The sequence below is a fragment of the Acyrthosiphon pisum genome, chromosome A3 (genome assembly GCF_005508785.2).
Source record: "Acyrthosiphon pisum isolate AL4f chromosome A3, pea_aphid_22Mar2018_4r6ur, whole genome shotgun sequence".
NCBI classification, from domain to species: Eukaryota; Metazoa; Arthropoda; class Insecta; order Hemiptera; family Aphididae; genus Acyrthosiphon; species Acyrthosiphon pisum.
The window spans coordinates 540439-560350 of record NC_042496.1 but is presented as its reverse complement, the minus strand read 5'-3'; the positions used below and the strand labels follow the sequence as shown (position 1 = coordinate 560350).

Genomic DNA, 19912 nt, shown 5'->3' with positions numbered 1-19912 from the left:
CACCCTGTATACATAAAAAAAGGAGTCATAAACTCCTAGAAAAACTGAGCTTAGAACGAGGTACAAAATAAGCTATACGACCTGACCAATAGTGCATAGTGCGTTAACTTGAAGAACTGTGTACATAGGTAGCTGAATGTCGAACCTACCGAAAATATGTACAGGGCAACCAGTAAAGAGCAAACGTTAACCAAATATTTGATAACTTGTCGTTGAACTATAGTTATATATATTTGTTTGAAGTTTGATCATCTCTTTATTGGGTGTCCTGTGCATATATAGTTATGCAAAATAGAGCGAGTCCCGGCAAACTTCGATCCCGGATCATCACTATGACTTTATATGTTGGTATTAAGTCTCATCGGCTTGCAAACAATTTTGAAAATGGCCATTTGACCATCTGTGAAGTACTGAACACAATTTTATTCCAAATGTATACTGTTTATAATTATTATTATGCGAAGTGTTTATCGTTGCGTTGCTATGTGATGCCCGCTTTTGTGGCTGGAATCGAAAATCGTACAAGTACCTATAATATTATTATTACGAATAACATTATAATAATATTTCTTTCGTCATTTCGTTGATAAACGATGGACGATGCAAACTATGAATTTTATAGGTAGGTTAGGTTAGCCTAGGTACTTGCGGATAAATGTATTGTTTTCAACAATTCCACATATAGCATCTCTGTCCCCTCATGATGATTGTTTAAATTGGTTTTGGTAGATATTAATTATGTAGTTATAGGTAGTAAAAGTGTATACAATACATATAAAAAGGTGAGCTCTGCTGTACATTAAGTTTCGTGTGGCTGTATGGGTCACTGTAATGTATGCGTTACATTTCAATTCAATGATGTAAAATTATTGTATACGAGAAACGACACTGAGCGAAGACTATTTTACGTCAGGCTATTTTACTATTATAACTTATAAGTACCTATATATTATATGATATTATTATTGCTATTAAAGTAATTCATTTTACCATGAGTAATTATTATAATAAAGTAGGTTGAACTTTCAAGCACCCATGAACAATATTTTTAAATTATAACGAAACACCTAACATTTTTATTCTTCGTTTAAATATCTAATTTCGTCCAAATTTTAACTTAAAATATCTATAAGAAAATGTGTTTGATAGTTTTATAAATTTTTCCGTTACCGCAGACATGAATATTTTATAATTGTAGTATAATTATATGAGTTATGATGAACTTTGTTTTACATTTTCAATTCTTAGCTATTCAAATTAAACATTTTATTCATTTTTAACTTCAAAATACTTTTCGAATTTTCATGATTTATATGAATTTTGTATACATTTAAATTTTAAATAATTATAAGAAATAATCTTGCATATGAATCATTAATATTTTTGGACTAATATTATAAAAATATAAAATTGTATGGTATAGGTATACAAAATCCAAACATAAATATTAGCTGAAAAAATCACGTACCTATATCTATTTTTTTTAAGACACGCTGAAAAAAAATTATTGGTTGTGTCAGCACTGGAAATAAGCAGAAAAGTTACTGAAGTGAAAATTGAAGTATTAATTCGACTATTAATCGATTAATTACACGAGCTTTCACACAAATTATTTTTCTTTTTCCAGTTGGTATAATAGTACTGTACTGTTGTATAATATATCTGCTGTAAAGAGTTTAAATGTTACACTCTTTATAAAGCTCTTGTTTAGCCCACGCCTCACAGCGTAAAACATCCATGCACTTATATGCATTTGAGTTAGAAACTACGAGGACAGCATTATTGCGTATAAGTATGATAAAAAATATATTAAATTTGTTGAATACAAAAACATAATGTGCAGCACTATATTTTTTTATTTTCTAACCGTCATAAAAAAAAAGAACAACATTTTTTCACATCTAATAATGATAATAATTCAATAATTGTTTATACGATTAATAATAATATAAATGGTTAGGTTAGGTTATGCATTTTACAACAAGTCGTGCGCTTTAAGTTCCAGAGTTAATAATAAACGGTTAATAACTGCATCATTTGCAGCAGTGTTCAGATTTTCCAAGCAATCCGTTACACCGTCGCCAATTCTTCACCTTCCAGCCGGGTCCAAGAATGTTGCACCAGTCGCCGGCCGAATGTGCATGGCAGTCGAGCCAGCGACACTCTGCATCGATCGTTGTGGCTGCGACCAGCAAAACTAAAAGTTGAAAAAAAAAATTAAAATGGTATAGCTACCTACCAATATGTACCAACAATAATCTTGAATGAACAAAGTGCAGACAATCATTTTAGATTCTGAGCAGAGCGATGAATGTAATGATTTTACAATGATGTGTGTTTTATTTTTACTATTTTTTTTATTTTTTGTGTCTGTTTAGACGATAATAGTAGTCGGAATAATGCTTTGATTTTCAATTTCAGTAACTTGTTCGGTGGGAAAGTGAATCTAGTTGGTGTATTGGGGAGATCAAAATTTAAAATTCTTAACCCAGAAAAACAAATAAAAATTAAGGAAAAATTGGTAGTTTTCACTGAATGTTTATATTTTTATTATCTATACACCATAAAACTTTGAAAATAATTGTACTCATTTTAAGCTGTTTATAGATAATTTAAAATTTTAATTTTTTTAGTTTTTTTTTTTTTTTTAAATATCAATAGTTCGAATTTTGACATAATTTATCAAATTTATTATTTATTTTGTAGTTAAAACTATTTAATGATATATAAAATGAATATAAATAGGCGTTATGTCGCAGTTATAAAATAATATACATTATACTTATTTTATTGTTATATTTTATTTTATAGTTTTATTTTTTAATGGCAATAGTGGGGTACGCTTTTATTCCATGGTTTATTTTGAATTTTGGGTTTCTAGGACCCCTAACCCCTGTAGGCTGTAACTAGTTACCAGTAAATAGTTACGCCCGAAGTTTGATTTTATCGAAAATAAAAATTAAATAAATAAGGCAAAGGCAGGTTAGACTGATGCGATGCCGTATTATGAAATGTATTTTTTTTTCAATTTTACATTTTTAATTATAAAATTTATTAATTGTAAAATGTTTCTACAGTTGTAAATAACCATATTATTGTGACTATGTGAGACGTGAGTTAAATGGACATTTTATTTATTAAAATATGTCTAATTACCTTAATGTGAAAAAAAGCAATTTCTTAGCTCCCAGTTTATATATTTTTGGTTAGGTTTTGGACAGATTTCTCCAATATTAAAGTATATTTAATGGTGAAAATATATTCAGTATATTATGTAGATATAACAAATATTTATACATTTAAATATAATGTTTTCCATTAAAATAATAAAAAAAATAGTAGGTATTATACAGCATCAAATACTAAGTTACTATTCAAACTTTAAATTGCCAACATATATTCTAAAACATATATTCCAATTGATGTTATTTAATCTCAAGTGTTGACATTTTTGAAATTATATAAATAATACTTTTATTTGTAATTATAAATTTAAGCATTTTGCAGAGTAAATAATTTAAAACTAATTAAAAAAAAATTGAGTGGGCCTTGTAATTATTCTAAAGTCACAACTAAATTTTGTTTTTAAAATAAAGTTCCCAGTGAATTTTATCCTCCATCCTAAAGTACCTGCAGCAAATTTTTTAAAACTGCTAGTTGATTATTATCTACCTATCAGTTAAAATAGCAATTATGAAAATGCTTATACTCGAAGTAAAAGTTAACAGCTGAAATTTATAATAATATGCTGACACGACAAATTTCCCCTATGCGTTGAAATGGATGTATAATTCATACTATTATTGGGCTAAATAAATTTATTAACATAATATGTTGTATGTTGTTTGTAGGTACTTACCCACTGCGACGACCAAAAGAAACAAAGACAAGTTACGATTCATGTTGATGTTGTAGTTGTTTAAACGTTAACTCTTGAATTGTGAGTTGATAGAGTTATTTCGACAATTGTAAGGTAGACTATGTGTTACGGAGTGTTAGACTTGCTCTTTTATAGGACAAAATAAATATCGATGAGCGGATGATTCATACAAGCCACTAGGTGTCTTGGTACTAATGTACTATAGGTACTAAGTAGTATATCCCCACTACTTTGTTATTAAACGATATTTTTTTCCAATTAATAATAATAATAAAAATAACAACAATAATATTATGGCTTCTTGCGTGTGATTAAACGTTCGGGAAATTCCCAATAGATAATTTACGATTGCAATATGCTAATCAGAATATTTAACGCTGTAATTAATCGATAAAGAATACGACAACTACAGTAAATCGTCATTTTTAATGTATATTTAATTTATATAAGTAATTAACGACATTACGTATTCCAAAGATCAGGATATAGTAAACAATCAAAATATTTTACTCATATTATGTTTTAAACATCACGAATTCACGTGCAGATATCAATAACGTTATAGTTAAATCCCGTACGTATAAAATTACTACCTAATTGATTGGAATTTCAAAGTGATTACTTTTAACCATTATTAGTTAATGAGACCCAACTACTTTATAATATAATGAGGTCAACATATTTTATGGGGTTTTTTTTTTAAACAAATAGGTACCTACCTATTATAGACATTAATATTTTATTCTGATTGCACATTATAATATTATGTTTAATGTATAGGTACGTATAGCATGTAGGTATCTTTTTTTTTTTTTCCCGTTTTGAATCACGGACAGGGAGGGAAGTAGGTTTCCCCATTGCTGCCTCCCTGGCCGCATCGTTTATTGAACAAAAACAATACAGACAATAAATGCAATTTTCACATTACATCATATTTAATCAAACAATATGGGGGCCTCTAACCACTCTGAGAACTTTGGCCATTCGGCCTACAACAAACAATATCTTGACTAATTTTTAAATAAATATGACGTGGCAGGGCTCTTAGCCCACTGCATCGACAGCAGCTTCCCGCTGCCTCGCCCTCTCCAGCATGTAGGTACCTACACATAATTATTATACAGGTACTGGTCCTGAGCACTTCGTGTCCCGTAGAAAATGACAACCCTTAAGAGGACGTCAGCGCACTATTCGTTTTCTCTCTCTGGCCCACGCGCAACATAGACAAAACGCATTTACGCAAAATCATTTTTTCTATGCGTTTAAGTAATCTTAGAGTAAAGTCACCTATTACAAAAAAGATAGAGAATAATATTTTTGAGGGAATGACATATCGATTTTATATTTTATTATTATTTGACTTTGTATTCGACTTTCAAAATAAATAAAAAAAATGTTATAAATTTAAATGATGTTTAAATTGTTTTGAGACAATATTTAGACAAATCAATAGTCATTCCCTCAAAAGTATTATTTTCTATCTTTTTTGTCATGGGTGACTTTACTTTAAGATAACTTAAACACATAGAAAAAATGATTTTGCGTAAATGCATTTTGTCTATGTTGCGTGTAAGAGCCAGAGAGAGAAAACAAATAGTGCGCTGACAGCCTCTTAAAAAAATTGTGATTGTTCAACTCCTTTTGGGTGTAACTCACTGCAGTAGGTGAAAACTGAGCCACCCTGGTAGGCAATGTGTTAAAATTCGATTTGATGCATGCTTGTACCTGATTTGCCCGATTAATCAATGGCAACCAATAATAAATAAATAAATACTATTTCTATTAATTATTTCTCCTATAACCAATAGCGAACATTTATAAACAAACATTTCCACCGTAAATCTCAAAATCCCTGTTTGAGCACTTCTCCAGGCTTCTATTAATTTATCGTACCTACCGTGATGTTATATTATAGCCTATAGCCTTTCTCAATGAATGGACTATCCATCAAAAATATAATTTTTCAATTCGAACCAGTATAGTTCCTGAGATGAGCGCGATCAAACAAACAAACTCTACAACTTTATATATTAGTATAGATTACCTACTATTTTTTTATTTTTATTAAGGCGGGATCCCACGGATCGTGTATTTGACGAATATTTGGTTTTCGTGGGTACTCGCCGAGTAATGGGAATGGAGTATTTGTACGAATTTGTCGCTATTCGGTATTCATTATTCGTTATTCGCCACCTTCCCGTCGATAGTCGGTAACTTGCCGATTATTCGTATATTAAAATTATTTTTTAGAATCAAAACAATAATACATACACGCATGTCATATACATAACATAAATACTAATATTGTTAATTTAAGTCTTAAGATGTATTTTTTTTTATGTTTACATTATTAATATAAGAAAAAAATGCTTTGATTTTCAACTTCAATAAATTTTCTTGTAGAAAATAGAATATAGTATTAGTACTTAATACTTTAAGGAGATAAAAATTAAAAATTTACACTACCTTTCTTAATAATCGGAATTATATTTATCTTAATTAAATCGTTATTCTTGATTATTTAATATGTAATTTCTTCCAAATTTTAACATAAAATAACTATAAAAAAAACTGCGATTTTAAATTGTTGAGTTTTTTTGGTTACAAAATAACCTACATACATGGAACCTTGTTGTAAGTTTTCAATCCTTAGCTATAAATGTTGAGCATTTTATACATTTTTAACTAAAAAATAATTTTGAAAATTTAAAATTCGATGAATATTGTCAAAAATCAAACTTTAAATTCTTATAACAAAAATTGCGCATATGTATTTTTAATATTTTTCAACTGATATTTAAGAAATATATCAAGAGCCTTATCATGGACGTAAATAGGGCTTGAGCCCAAAAGGTTTCAAGAACAAAAAGAGTGGGAGATTTGTCTTCTACCCACTATTATAGTATTATTATGTAATTTTATCTATGATAAATTGATACGATTTAAAACTAGGTATAACAAATTAAATGTAAATTTATTTATTATATTATTGTATAGGTACATTTGTACAGTTTTATGCAGTCATAAAATGCATATTATGTAATATTATATTATAATTGCATCGTTCTTCCCTCTCATAAAACTTGGTGGTACATTTTTGCTATCTATTTTGTTGGATAACTATTTCTATGTTTATAATTTATTATAATAAAGAATAAAGATTATCAATACATTAGAATTAAGGAGGGTTTTAGATATATCAGGAAGGGCTAAGCCCTCCTAAGCCCCCCCCCCCCCTATTTACGTCCATGAGCCTTGACGCTTTTTGACCTAGCAAATAAAATTTTATTGATAGGTTAAAAAAACTAAAAAAATTTAAATTTGAAACTATCCACAAACAGCTAAAAATAAGTCAAAATATTTTGAAAAATTTATGAAGTATAGGAATTGATAAAATAAACATATGACCTACATATGTATCTACGATTATTCGTTTTTGAAATACAACGAAATAGGAAAATTGCTACATAAGAAATCAAATGAATATCCAATGTGGTAAAAATTTGTACTTCGAACGATCATAAAAATTTAAATTGATTTTCTTATAGACATTTTTTTTTTATAGAGGTAGATAGCCTTATAAGAAATCTTGTATTACATTTTAAAATCTTAGATTTAAAAAGAAACATTTCTAACTCAAAAAGTTAAAGAAAATTTGCAAATTTTCGTGATTTTTACGATTCGAACTTTAAATGCTTACAACAAAAAAATTGTGACTGGATTTTTAATATTTTTCAAATTTCATCATAACAATCTATTAAGAGCCTTGTATTAAATTTTCAAGCTTTTTTAATAAACAAATAAAATTTAATTGACATTCATAGAAAAAAAAAAAAATGTTGACCACTCCAATGCACCAACTATAGATTCACTTTCCCATCGAACAATAGATACTAAAGTTGAAAATCGAAGCATTATTTCGACTACTTAAAAAAAAACACTCATCATTGTAAACTCAATACATTCATCATCGCTCTGCTCAGAATCTAAAATGCATACTACTTTTTAAAATATCAGAAAGAAAAAAAAATGGGAAATAATTCAAAAATTTGAGTTTTTGACATAATCAACTAATCGTAGTTACATTAATTTCCACAAAGTGTTATTATTAGAATCAAAATCATAATACCTACTCACATGTCATATACCTATACATAACATAAATACTAATTGTTAATTTTAGATTTATTTTTTTTTAATGTATTGATTGTGTGATGATGATGGATTACCTATCTATGTGTATTTTGGTGTATGTTTACACGATTTATATTAGAAAAAAATGCTTTGGTTTTTAACTTTAATAATTTTTCTTGTAGGAAATAGAATATAGTTAGTACTTAATACTTTAGGGAGATCAAAACTAAAAATATACAGATTACTTTTCTTAATAATCAGAAGAAAAAAAATTAGGTAAAAATTCAATAACTTGAGTTACATTTGAGGTACATTAATTTTCAATAAGTGTTTATACTACCGGTATTCTTAAACTTCTGTTTATATATATATATGGTATAATTTCCATTTTGGTTTCAGAAAATAAGTCATAAAAGAGCTTTGATTTTAAACTTTGGGAGTATATTCTGATTTCAAACTGAAACTAGTTGTTATATTTGAGAGATTAAAACTGAACATTTCTGGTAGTTTTCAAAAACGTCGTCAAAAACACAAAAAAAATTAAAAATAAGAAATTTTACACAATCCACTTTTTGACAAAAACAATTTTGTATATTGTATTAACTCAAAAACAAATAGGAAAGTGTAGATATTTTAAATATTTATATAGGTATGATTATATTCCATATAGGTACAAGATAAAATTTTCAAAAATATTTTGTTCTTAACATTTTAATTTTTTTTCTATAAATTATGATAAAATTTTTCACTTGATCAAAAAGTTTGAAAATTGAATACAAAAATAACTCTCAATTCTTTAATATCGAAAAATATATCGAAAATATATTTGACAATATTCCTTGGCTAAGGATAAGAAAATTGAAACCAAGGTTTTTCATTTGTAGGTTATATTGTAACAAAAATCTAATATAAAAATTATATTTAAACACAGTTTTTTTTTATAGATATTTTAAATTCAAATTAGGAAAAAGTTAGATACCTATTTAAACAAAAAATAACAATTATTAAGTTATTTTATTGTAATTAAAAAATATTATCCGTGTTTACTTTTAAGTTTTAACTTTTCAAGTTATAACTATATAAGTACCTATATTATTATTTTTATACACACATTATAACATGTTCAAGTGCAGTGTTTTTTTTTTTTTTTTGGGGGGGGGGGTGAGATTTTTGAAAATCTAAAAGGTTTTGAGTAAAAAATGATGGGAATCACTGATCTAGCAAGACTCAAAGTTAAAGTCTGCAGGACCCCTGTGACCCTCCCCCCCAACCAGTTACGGCCTTGACATATATTACTAAAATTTTCTATGTTACGCACTTGTAAGACGGAGACAACAAATGTCCGTGTTGCATCCTCTTAATCGCAACATAATTGCATTTCTTTCATTCTTGTTTAAATGTTAGTTTCTTTATTGATCAGAAGTTCACGTAAAGTGACAAGCATCGTTTTTCTCTAAATAATGTTGTCCTAAAATATAGTATAAGTATAATGGAAGTATTGACGTATTGTATAAGTATTACTATGGGTAGCATCCATTTGTTTAATATTAATGGTCATATTAACTATTAACACTTCAATCAAAACTATGTTATACTAAGATTTGTTATTACTATTTCACAAGTCTGCAGTATATAATATATTTGCACTGATCATAAGCCATTATGACTTTACAGTATAATTATTATTTTTCGTTGACCTTTCAAAATAATTAAACACTTACACGCAAGGTGTATTACCTAAATAGAAACGTGTAATAGTAGACTTCTAAGAAACTACAACGATGATGTAAATGTACGTGGATACTGGATCCGTGTTGTAATTAATTTTGATAACAAGGCAGTGTTTTTATTTTATTTCTATAAAACTAGGTGGCGTATTTGCGTTTTAAGTTAATTGATTTGAATGGAAGTAATAAACTATAGTTTACTACGACCGTGCTCTGGTTAGTACTGAGTGATGTACTAATATACATTAATAGTTAAGGAAAAATAATTATGTTTCTTAGAAATACTGGCCCATTTAATTATGGTAATTAAATTCCTTAATTATAATTAGTAGGTATCTATACAATATCAATACCTATATCATATATTTTATTTGTGTTGAAATAATATTATAATTTTAATATACGTATGTAATATACATATATTATGTATAATTATAATTTATAACTATACAATAGGGTACATGACCATTCGATGGTTTTCCGTACCTATAGAATATGTATAAATAATATGTAATAATATATTAATATAATATATAAATAATATTAGTACCTACTGGTCAATTACCACAACGAATATTATCTACTCAATGGTCAGTGCACGTTGCCTCCACACCCTTTTCTTACTCTGACACGCATATAGTTGGTAAATAAATATATTTTAAATTTTAAATATGGAGAGAGAGAGAGAGAGAGAGAGAGAGAGTTCTACACTGGCTTTAGATTGAGACGTAATTATTTCTACGATTAAACCGTATGCTTATTACTTAAATTTAAAATAGTCTAATTATTCAATCGTAACTCAACATTGTCAACAAATGTAATATAATTGTTATAGTTTTAGGACCTATGTACAAACATTCAATTTTTTTTTTTCAAAATTTTATAATTTCTATATAAATAATACGAATTGTTCTTAATAATTAAATCTAGATTAGCAAAATAGTATTAATAAGCCTAAAATGACAACACAAATTTTACTTAAATATAAACTTCATAAAACGTTCAGTCGAATGCGAAACGCAAAGTATCAAAGCGAGTGTTATATAATTTATGAGTTTGTACCTAATTAATATTATGTTAAATGTTAAATTAACGAATGTTATTAATATAATGGTCTGAATGATATAATTTCAAAAAATTTAAATATAAATGTGAGTAAATTATGCATTTGTTAAACTTGAGTATGTATTATACAGTATAATACAGGTAATGTCCTTAGCTTTAAGTTTGATAATAACCAATAGGTAAATTCGCTCTACTATTAAAGGTAATTACACAAAATTGGAACTGCTGAACAAAAATGTGGTATGTTGTCCGTTTGTAAGACTCAGACAACCTAATATGGTGTCCTCTTCATAATAAATTACAATTTGTGACCTAATCGATTTTGCGTAAAAATTCCCTTTTTCTCTTATTTTTTTTTTATTCTTAGCGTTTTTGAAAACTACTGGGAATTTTGAATGTTGACCTCCCCAGACCCCAACGCACCAACTAGATTCAGTTTCCCATCGAACAAGATACTGACGTTGAAAATCGAAGCATTATTTCGATTACTATTATCAGACAAAATTACTATGAAATAAAAGTATAAAACACACATCATTGTAAAATCAATACATTCATTGCTTCGCTCAGAATCTAAAAATCCCGCAGATTTGAAAAAATCTATAGAATATTTAAATTTTAAATTTCAAAATTTTCTAAAAATATTGTTTTTAACACACGTTTTACATTGTTGCTTAAAAAATATTGCATGCTTCAAACGTTTAAGACAAAAAAACACGTTTTTTTGTGATGTTTTAAATGTGTTTCAAACAAACATTTTAAAAATACGACCCTGGGTACAATGTACATATTATAAAACATAATAATATTATTTTACATTTAGATTTATTCATGCATTAACACTGCAAGTGATTGAAATATGAACAACATGACATTGTAAGAAAAAGAGATAGTCAAGGATATCTACAATAATACGATTTTATAAGTGTAAAAAAACAAAATGTAAAATAACGAAGTCGGTACTACCTAAGTACTATTTTTACTATTAAAAAATTAAAAACAAATAATTTATATTGATATATTTGATATAATATCAGATATAATATTGTAATTTATATGTAGTAGTTGGTTTCTGCTAATTATCATAATTGATCTTACAACAGCTGCCCAACTAACATGTTACTAATAGACTTATGTAGTGACATGTCAGTGAGACACTCAGACCAGCGGTATTCGATATTGACGGTGGCTATAGCCAGAAAAATTATAATTTGGTTTAAAATGTATTTAGAATAATTCTTATCGAACTAAATTACCAATAATTCACAATTTTAAGATACTATAAAGTATAAATTATAATATTAAACAAACAAAAAATGTTATTTATTTATATTTCTTTATGTATATGTATATTTTTCCAAATTAAATATATTATATTTTAGTTCTGGGTGAATCCTAATCCAACAATTTTCTAACGTTAGTAGTAAAATTGAAATAAATATTTTACATTGATGTATTTACGACTTTACGAGTAGGAGATCAATATTTTTTTATCGCGCCTGTACACTGAAAGTTTAATTTTCGATTCCAGTTTATATATATATTAGGAAATTACCTTTTTCCGTTCAGCGGACAGCGAACGATTTTTTTTCCGACCGTCAGGCATTAAAATGGTAGTGGGCGGAAAGGTTACCGTCCAAGTCAGATTAATACACATGGACGTATCTATACATTTTATCTATACTATATCAAATACTAACTAAAGTAACTAGTAACTGGTATGGGTAAGTTACTCGCATGCTGTTATATATGAAACAGTTAGGAAAATCTAGATACCGAGATATGATAAGAAAAGTTGATTATGGGTTACCATAATATCGATAAAGGCGTTTTCTTCAGTAGGGTCAGAGGAGGTGTGATAAAAAAATATTATGTGTGGTTCGTGCCGCTAAGGTCGCCAGCAATTGAAATAGCTCACTTTCTGCCCATGCCACACAATATATGCTGCTTTTCAAGTAGTATTGGATTTAATTTATTAACCTAGACAATGTATGAATAGGCACCGATACAATAACGAGATTAGTCCTAAATGTTCATAAATGCGTTTTTTACATCAAAATATTTGGAAAAAAATTGTCTATCAATTGATGCTACAACCAGATGTGTACAATTAATGTAATGAAAAATATACACCAAAAACCTTTTTTATTCATTCTGTTCGGTTCCATAACCTAAATACGTCCAGACGTATCTCACAAATATACATCTCTAAAGAGAAAACTTTTTCCCGGTGCAAGAACTTGATACTATGCTGTTTATCACTTTTTTTTCGGTGCATTAACGGTATATATAAATAATAGATATGTAATGGATTTGACAATAAGACCAATAATATTGGTATGCACTGTGTTGTTTAATAGCCAATTAATTATTATTATTTAATTGGCAAAACTGTGGACTCACTAATATTGATAGAATAAATAAAATATATTTAATCAATGATATAACATATTCGGTGCAATAATCAGATACGTTTTGGACGTATTCTGTTGTTGCGCCTAAAAAAAAACAATATTTAAACATTATGCTAATATTATTGTGTTTATTTTATTAAATAATTAAAATTTATTATCGAACTATGTATAATTTAATAATTATGTGAAATAGAATAAATAAATAAACTAATATAATACTTCAAAATTTTAAAATGTTTCTAATATATAGAAAAAATAAATGTTTTTGTGTCTCCTGAAAAATTGTAAATTTGGACGTATATTTCACTGGTGACTTCATATGGTCACACACATTTACCTCGTGTTTTCCCAGTTACGAATCACAGTAATCCATACCTGATTTAATTAAATTTATTCTCGGTAGATCAGTAGATGTTATTCAAGTATTATTAATATGCGCACTCACGTAGTTTCCTCAATATTTTATTACTGTGAAAGGCGGAGGGGATTAATAATGAATTTTAAGTAGTAAATAAAAATGTTTAATTTATTAGTTGGTATTACCCATAATACGTCACACTCATGTTTGTTGTTGTCTCCATGACCGTCTTACAAGTACAGTATTGAAGATTTGCATTGGGCAGTAATTTAAGTTTAGTCTTATTGGTTTTCTTATTAAAGTTAATCGATCTACATTATCAAATTATCCTATCCTAAAATTTAAAAGGATTTTTTCTCTGTGTTTTAATTTTGAAGCGATGTAAATTATTACAATATTTTAAAACGTTCGTAACTCACTTACTAATAATTGGAAAGTCGAAAAGAGCCTAACCTCAGAGAGATTTTAGACCATGTTTTGAGTTTTGACAGTAGGTCGATTTACTTTTATATTGACTAAAGTTTCTATAGTTAACTATAGTTTCGTTAGTTATAACGAAACTAAACTAACTGCTGATTGAAAATTAATTTACTACGCATTTGTAAGTCGGAGACAATAAATACGGATGTTATCAATTGGTATCTTTTATAGCCATGATTTTAGATTCCGAACTGACCGATGAAAGTCAATCATCTTTGAAAGTGGTTTCTTGTAAAAAATTGGATACAGTAAGGAGAAATTATTTAAAAGTAAAAAACTAGCAGTACTTTTCAAAATTATTGGAAAAAACAAAACAAACAAATTAGGAAAACACGGGCATTTTTAGGCAATCCAGTTTTTGACAAAATTGATTTTGTTTTTGATTTTAAATTTTAATCGAATATTGAATAACTGTAGATACTTGAAATGTTCACTAAATATTTATATAATAATTTATTATACATAATATAATATTAATCATCATTAAAATCTTTTTCTGCTATTTAAAGATATTATTGAAATTTTCGACTTTTTCAGTTTATTTTATATTTATGTATAAATGTTGTTATCCACATGTGATGATCTGCAGATCACACATATAATATAAAAATTGTTTACGCTAACACTATAGGTAGGTACGTTATACTATACATTTCATATTTACATTTATTGTTTTTTTTTATCGATATTATTATTATTATTTATTTAAGTTTTATTGATCATGGGTACAATGTGTCATCTAAACGTTGATTTATAACTGTTACATTTTAAATGTTTATAGTTCCTATAAATAATATACAGGTTGACTTTGTGGATACCTATATGTCTATATGTTTGTATGTACCTATGTAGATATGTAACGAATGAAAAAGATTTTGTTACTGTAGATATTGGCACCGGGTTCTCTAATTTTCATGGGGTGCCCAAAATCCTAAAATTATTTAACTTATAAGTAAAATAAAAAAAAAATCGGTTTAGTGGATGTCGCTCTGCTGTACAGTAGGTTACAAGTGGGTCACTGTATAATGGATGGTATTAAATTTGAATTAAATGATAAAATATCATTGTATACGAAAAATTTCTGAGCGAGATATTTTATATTATATTTGAAGTGTCACTTATTGTATTGTTATAACTAATTATAAAATTACAAAAAAATAACTAAAATCGTTATTCTTGGTTATTTACTATGTAATTTCGTCCAAATTTGAACTTAAAATAACTATAAAAAAACCATGTTTTTATGTATATTTTTAGATTTTTTGGTTACAAAATTAACTACTTACGTGGAACCTTGTTTTAAATTTTTAATAGTAGTTATAAAAGTTGAATATTTTATAGATTTTTAAGTTAAAATTTGATAAATTTTGTAAAAATTCGAAGTTTAAATACTTATATAAAAAACTGTGCCAATGTATTTTAGATTCTGAGTGAAACGATGAATGTATTGATTTAACAATGATGTTTGTTTTTTTAATTTTTTTAATTTTAATTTTTTTTTGTGTCTGTCATCACCTTTTAGGACAGTAAAAGTGCTTCGATTTTCTTCAACAGTATATTTTCTGATAAGAAATTGAATCTAGTTGGTATTTTGAGGGGGTCAAAAGTAAAATTTTTTTCAGGAGTTTTCAAAAGCGCAGTGAAAAACAAAAGAAGAACGGGAATTTTTACGCAAAATCTGTTTTCGAGAAAATTAATTTTGGTTTTTCGTGTAACTTTAAAACAGAAGACCGTAGATACATTACATTTTCACTGGTTGTTTATATTTCCATTTTCTATACATGATAAAATTTTCAAAATATTTTAATTTGTTTTGAACTGTTTAGGAACGTTTTCAGTTTCCAATATTATTAGTTTTTTTTTCTATGAATGTCAATAAAACTTTATTTGTTGAGTAAAAATACTTGAAAATTTAATACAAGGTTCTTATTATATTGTTTCAAAGGAAGATGAAAAAAATTAAAAATCCTTAGTCAGTTTTAGATTCTGAGTGGAACGATGAATGTATTGATTTAACTGACTAATGAGTAATGACCGTTGAATGCCTACCCGTGTTAACGGCGGTATACTCGTACGGTGCTTATAGTGAATAAATAATATAAAACTAGGAATTGTAATTCGTTTTAAATAATCGTATTCGTTCTGTGTCAACTGCAATTAGTTATGGAACAAATTTTAAAATAAAACAATTCAAAACTGAATTTAACAACGTGTCCGTGTGTTTTGTGAACATGACCGTTAAATTAAAATTTGCTCCGTTGTCGCACAGTATAATAATATTATATAAAAGTGTAGGCATACACGTAGGAATACAGATAAATCACACCGGTGATTGTACATTTTAAAATTTTGTTAAAAAAAAATGAAAACTGTATCGTATAGGTAGGTAACCTACCCAGAAAAAATTATGATTTAGGACAATCAATATTATAGGTTATACTTATACGCATAAGGCGATACATTGAAATATAAAATGATCATTTAATATATTATATAAAGTATTGTAAATTTGTAAACATGATTACTATATATTAGGTACTTATATATTATATGATAATGGTTACAATTTACAAGTTACAACCGCATATAATGATGCACTAATAAATACCTATAGTTAGGTATACTACACTATATAAGCATATGATATATTACCTGTTAAGTCCGGATAACTGTTCTGTAGACTAGGTTTATTATACAATGACTTTATATCATTGAATTATTTGAATTTAAACACAACACATCCATTACAGTGACTTTTCTAGACACCTACAGCAGAGCATTACAATCCACTTGCCTGCTTTTTTCTTATGAAATATTATAATATGTACCCTGTTAAGGATAAAAATAATATTTATAAATCAAGGAGATTGGAAATTTGGCGAGGAAACATGGAAGATGGAACTATTTAAAAATTAATTTAGTGGCTATAAAATAGGTATAATCATTTAAAGTTCACATTAAAACAACAAAATATATTTTGATACCAAATGCCAAATTCATTCCGTCTTGTGAATAAAGTGAATTATGTTGATGAATTTTACATTTAAATAAAATAAAATACTATCTCAACTTCGCCAACGACCATACCACGTTGAATACACCAGTTCTCGTCCGATCACTGAAGTTAAGCAACGTCGGGCGTAGTTAGTACTTGGATGGGTGACCGCTTGGGAACACTACGTGCCGTTGGCATTTTTTTGAAATATTTTTTTTGTGAAACATTCAGAATATTATACAAGTTTTAATGAACCACGAACGATTTTTTACTGACCCAAATTACCTTTGAACTAAATGCTTTTTTAAAAATTGACCTGAACAAATAAAATAATATAGAAATCTACAATTTTATTATTTGGAAATAATATAATTATAATTTTAAATTTTAGGTTCTTTACAATTTTAATTGTACATTGCATGTACGTTGCATTGAAATTTTGTAAAATCATAAAATTATTTTTTGGTTTCTCAAACACACACACATACGTCATATTAATTATTACTTACGAGTTATGAAATATGACTTATGACAATAAGTATTGTAAACAATTTTGTAATTTAAAAATATTATTCGTGGGTATATTTAACTTTTAACGTATTTTATTATATTTTATACCCACACACAAAAACGTTTTCAAACGCATTGCTTTCGGAAAAAATTAATTCAACTTACTGTATTACTCTAGTTAATAGCCAGCACTAAGTTATTAATGAACCGAAATAAGCCCTTTACGCAAGAGAACTGAAGAAATCCTTATGTCCGTTATGGGTATACGGCAGAATGTTTTCGGTGCTTTTTTGTCCTGCCTGGCCACTGGGATCGGCAGAGGGGGCCCAAAACCAGAAGTTACTGATGGTGGTGGAGTGCTGTCGGTGGAGGGGTGGGGGCTTTATACCTATGGTCTTGGGTGTATATAGGGCTTTTTTCGGTTCATTATTAAGGCAGTGCTGGTTATTAGCTATAGGATGCCGCTGTCAGTGTTATAGGAAATAGGCGAGCTGTGGAAATATAAAACACACATACAGTTAAATCGCTACCTATACATAATATTTAGTATGCGTGGTAAAAAAACTGTAAACCATTGCGCTATTTCGTGGGATTTGTGGCTATATATCGCAGCCGAATAATGGACAGAATCAATCAGTAATTTTAAAGCCCATAAATGAAATATTTGTATAATTTGAAAAAAGTCTGAATTATCTATTTACAATTAATAATCTAAGTAAATAGTAATTATAACGATACCCACATAAGATAATATATTTTTTTTTAAAACAAAAGTTGTAACCCTTTTTACTTAAAACTCGGTTGACCGGCGCCTTTCAAAAATTGCAGGGGCAGCCCAGGCACTCTAGGCTTCTAGTAAAATAAATTACTTTAATAGCAATATACATTTTTCATAAAATATACTAATAAGTTATATGGGTTGGCAGACCGTCTTCGCTCAGAATCATTTTTCCTATGCGATAATTTCTAATTGAATTCAAATTTAATACAATATACATTACACTATTACAGTGCGTATTGACTTACTCCTCACAATGACGAAGATGCATACAACCATACATCAGACAGGTTTACTATTTCCCTCTCATTTTATATTTTTAGATTCTGAGCGGGCCGATGAATGTATTGATTTTACAATGATGTGTGTTTTTTTTCATTATTTGTGTGTGTACATGATAAGTATTCGAAATAATGTTTCGATTTTCAACTTCAGTATCTTGTTCGAGGGGAAATTGAATCTAGTTGGTACATTGGGAAGGTCAAAATATTATTTATATTATTTTATTTTAATTTAATTTGTTTTACTTTACCTATTTTTAAATGTTTACTGTGAATTCTATTTTATGTTAATCTATTGTGTTCCAGTGTACTGCAGTCTAACACGATATAAATAAATAAATTGGGAAGGTCAAAATTTAAAATTCCCAGTACTTTTCTAAAGTGCCAGGAAAAACAAAAAAACATTTTTACGCAAAATTGGTTTTCGACTAATTCGATTTTGGTTTTTGGTGTAACTCAAAAAAACCGTAGATACATGACATTTTCACTGAATGTTTATATTATCATTTTCTATATACTATAAAACTTTCAAAATATTTTGACCTGTTTTTAACTGTTTACTGACATGTTTAGTTTCCAATTTTTTTTTTTTTATAAATTTCAATAAAATGTTTATGGACTCATCATTTTATCAAAATTTTAAATTTTAAAAATATCAACACATTTAGATGGAATGCAAAACTATAAAAATGTTTTATGGAACAGCTTGTGAATTAATCGCATATGCGCATATGTGCATAACAATATAATTTATTATATTCAGGTCATGCGTAAATGCGTAATTCAATTTAAATTCCAAACAATAAAAAATGATTTTTAAATTGACAAATTGAATGTTACAGTCATGGTCTTTGAAGATATCTTCGAAGATCGTGATTAAAACTGAAGATCTATACAGATTTGTGAAGAAAATTCACCTCAAGTAAATAAAATAAAATCACTTTTGGGTAATTAAAAATTTGAAAGTATAAGTAAATCAAATTATTAACATTCGTGAAGCCACTTCGCTAATCAATAATAATATCCTACGGTTTATTTTTAATCACAAGTTGATAAAACTGCAAATCGATTTCAATAAAATTGGAATATCTTATCAGTTATCTGGAGACTACGGTACGCATGGTATACGATTTGTGTTTAATTTATTTATTATTTTGTTACCTAGTTGTAATTGCTGTTGAGTGTTGTAATATTGTACTTAATGAGAAGTTATTTTATGTACATCACATATAGGTTATTAAACTTTTCTTAAATGCTGTGTGCCGCGAAACTCTCATTAAAATTAAAATT

At 27.6% G+C, this 19912-nt stretch overlaps 1 protein-coding gene, 1 long non-coding RNA gene and 1 other non-coding gene across 3 annotated transcripts; 1 reads left to right on the top strand and 2 right to left on the bottom strand.

Annotated features, from left to right (window-relative positions):
• Positions 1-1833: 1833 nt before the first annotated feature.
• On the bottom strand, positions 1834-4067 carry LOC100573825. The gene is made up of 2 exons (XM_003241981.2): positions 3860-4067; positions 1834-2197 (listed from the first exon to the last, which is right to left on the bottom strand). The coding sequence occupies exons 1-2, from the start codon at positions 3900-3902 to the stop codon at positions 2034-2036; spliced, it is 207 nt and encodes a 68-aa protein (XP_003242029.1). The 5' UTR covers positions 3903-4067; the 3' UTR covers positions 1834-2033.
• Positions 4068-9181: 5114 nt separating this feature from the next.
• On the bottom strand, positions 9182-9987 carry LOC115034467. Its single transcript, XR_003839821.1, has 2 exons — positions 9536-9987; positions 9182-9482 (listed from the first exon to the last, which is right to left on the bottom strand). It is a non-coding gene; the product is annotated as an uncharacterized LOC115034467 (long non-coding RNA).
• A 7144-nt stretch (positions 9988-17131) lies between these two features.
• LOC115034535 lies at positions 17132-17250 on the top strand. Its single transcript, XR_003839897.1, has one exon. It is a non-coding gene; the product is annotated as a 5S ribosomal RNA (ribosomal RNA).
• The last annotated feature ends 2662 nt before the right edge of the window (positions 17251-19912 follow it).

Bases quoted from the DNA above. Each gene is read 5' to 3' on its own strand.
- LOC100573825 (XM_003241981.2), bottom strand. From the start codon at position 3,902: ATGAATCGTAACTTGTCTTTGTTTCTTTTGGTCGTCGCAGTGG. The intron at 2,198-3,859 runs GTAAGTACCTAC...TTCAACTTTTAG, and splicing joins TCTTTTGGTCGTCGCAGTGG to TTTTGCTGGTCGCAGCCACA.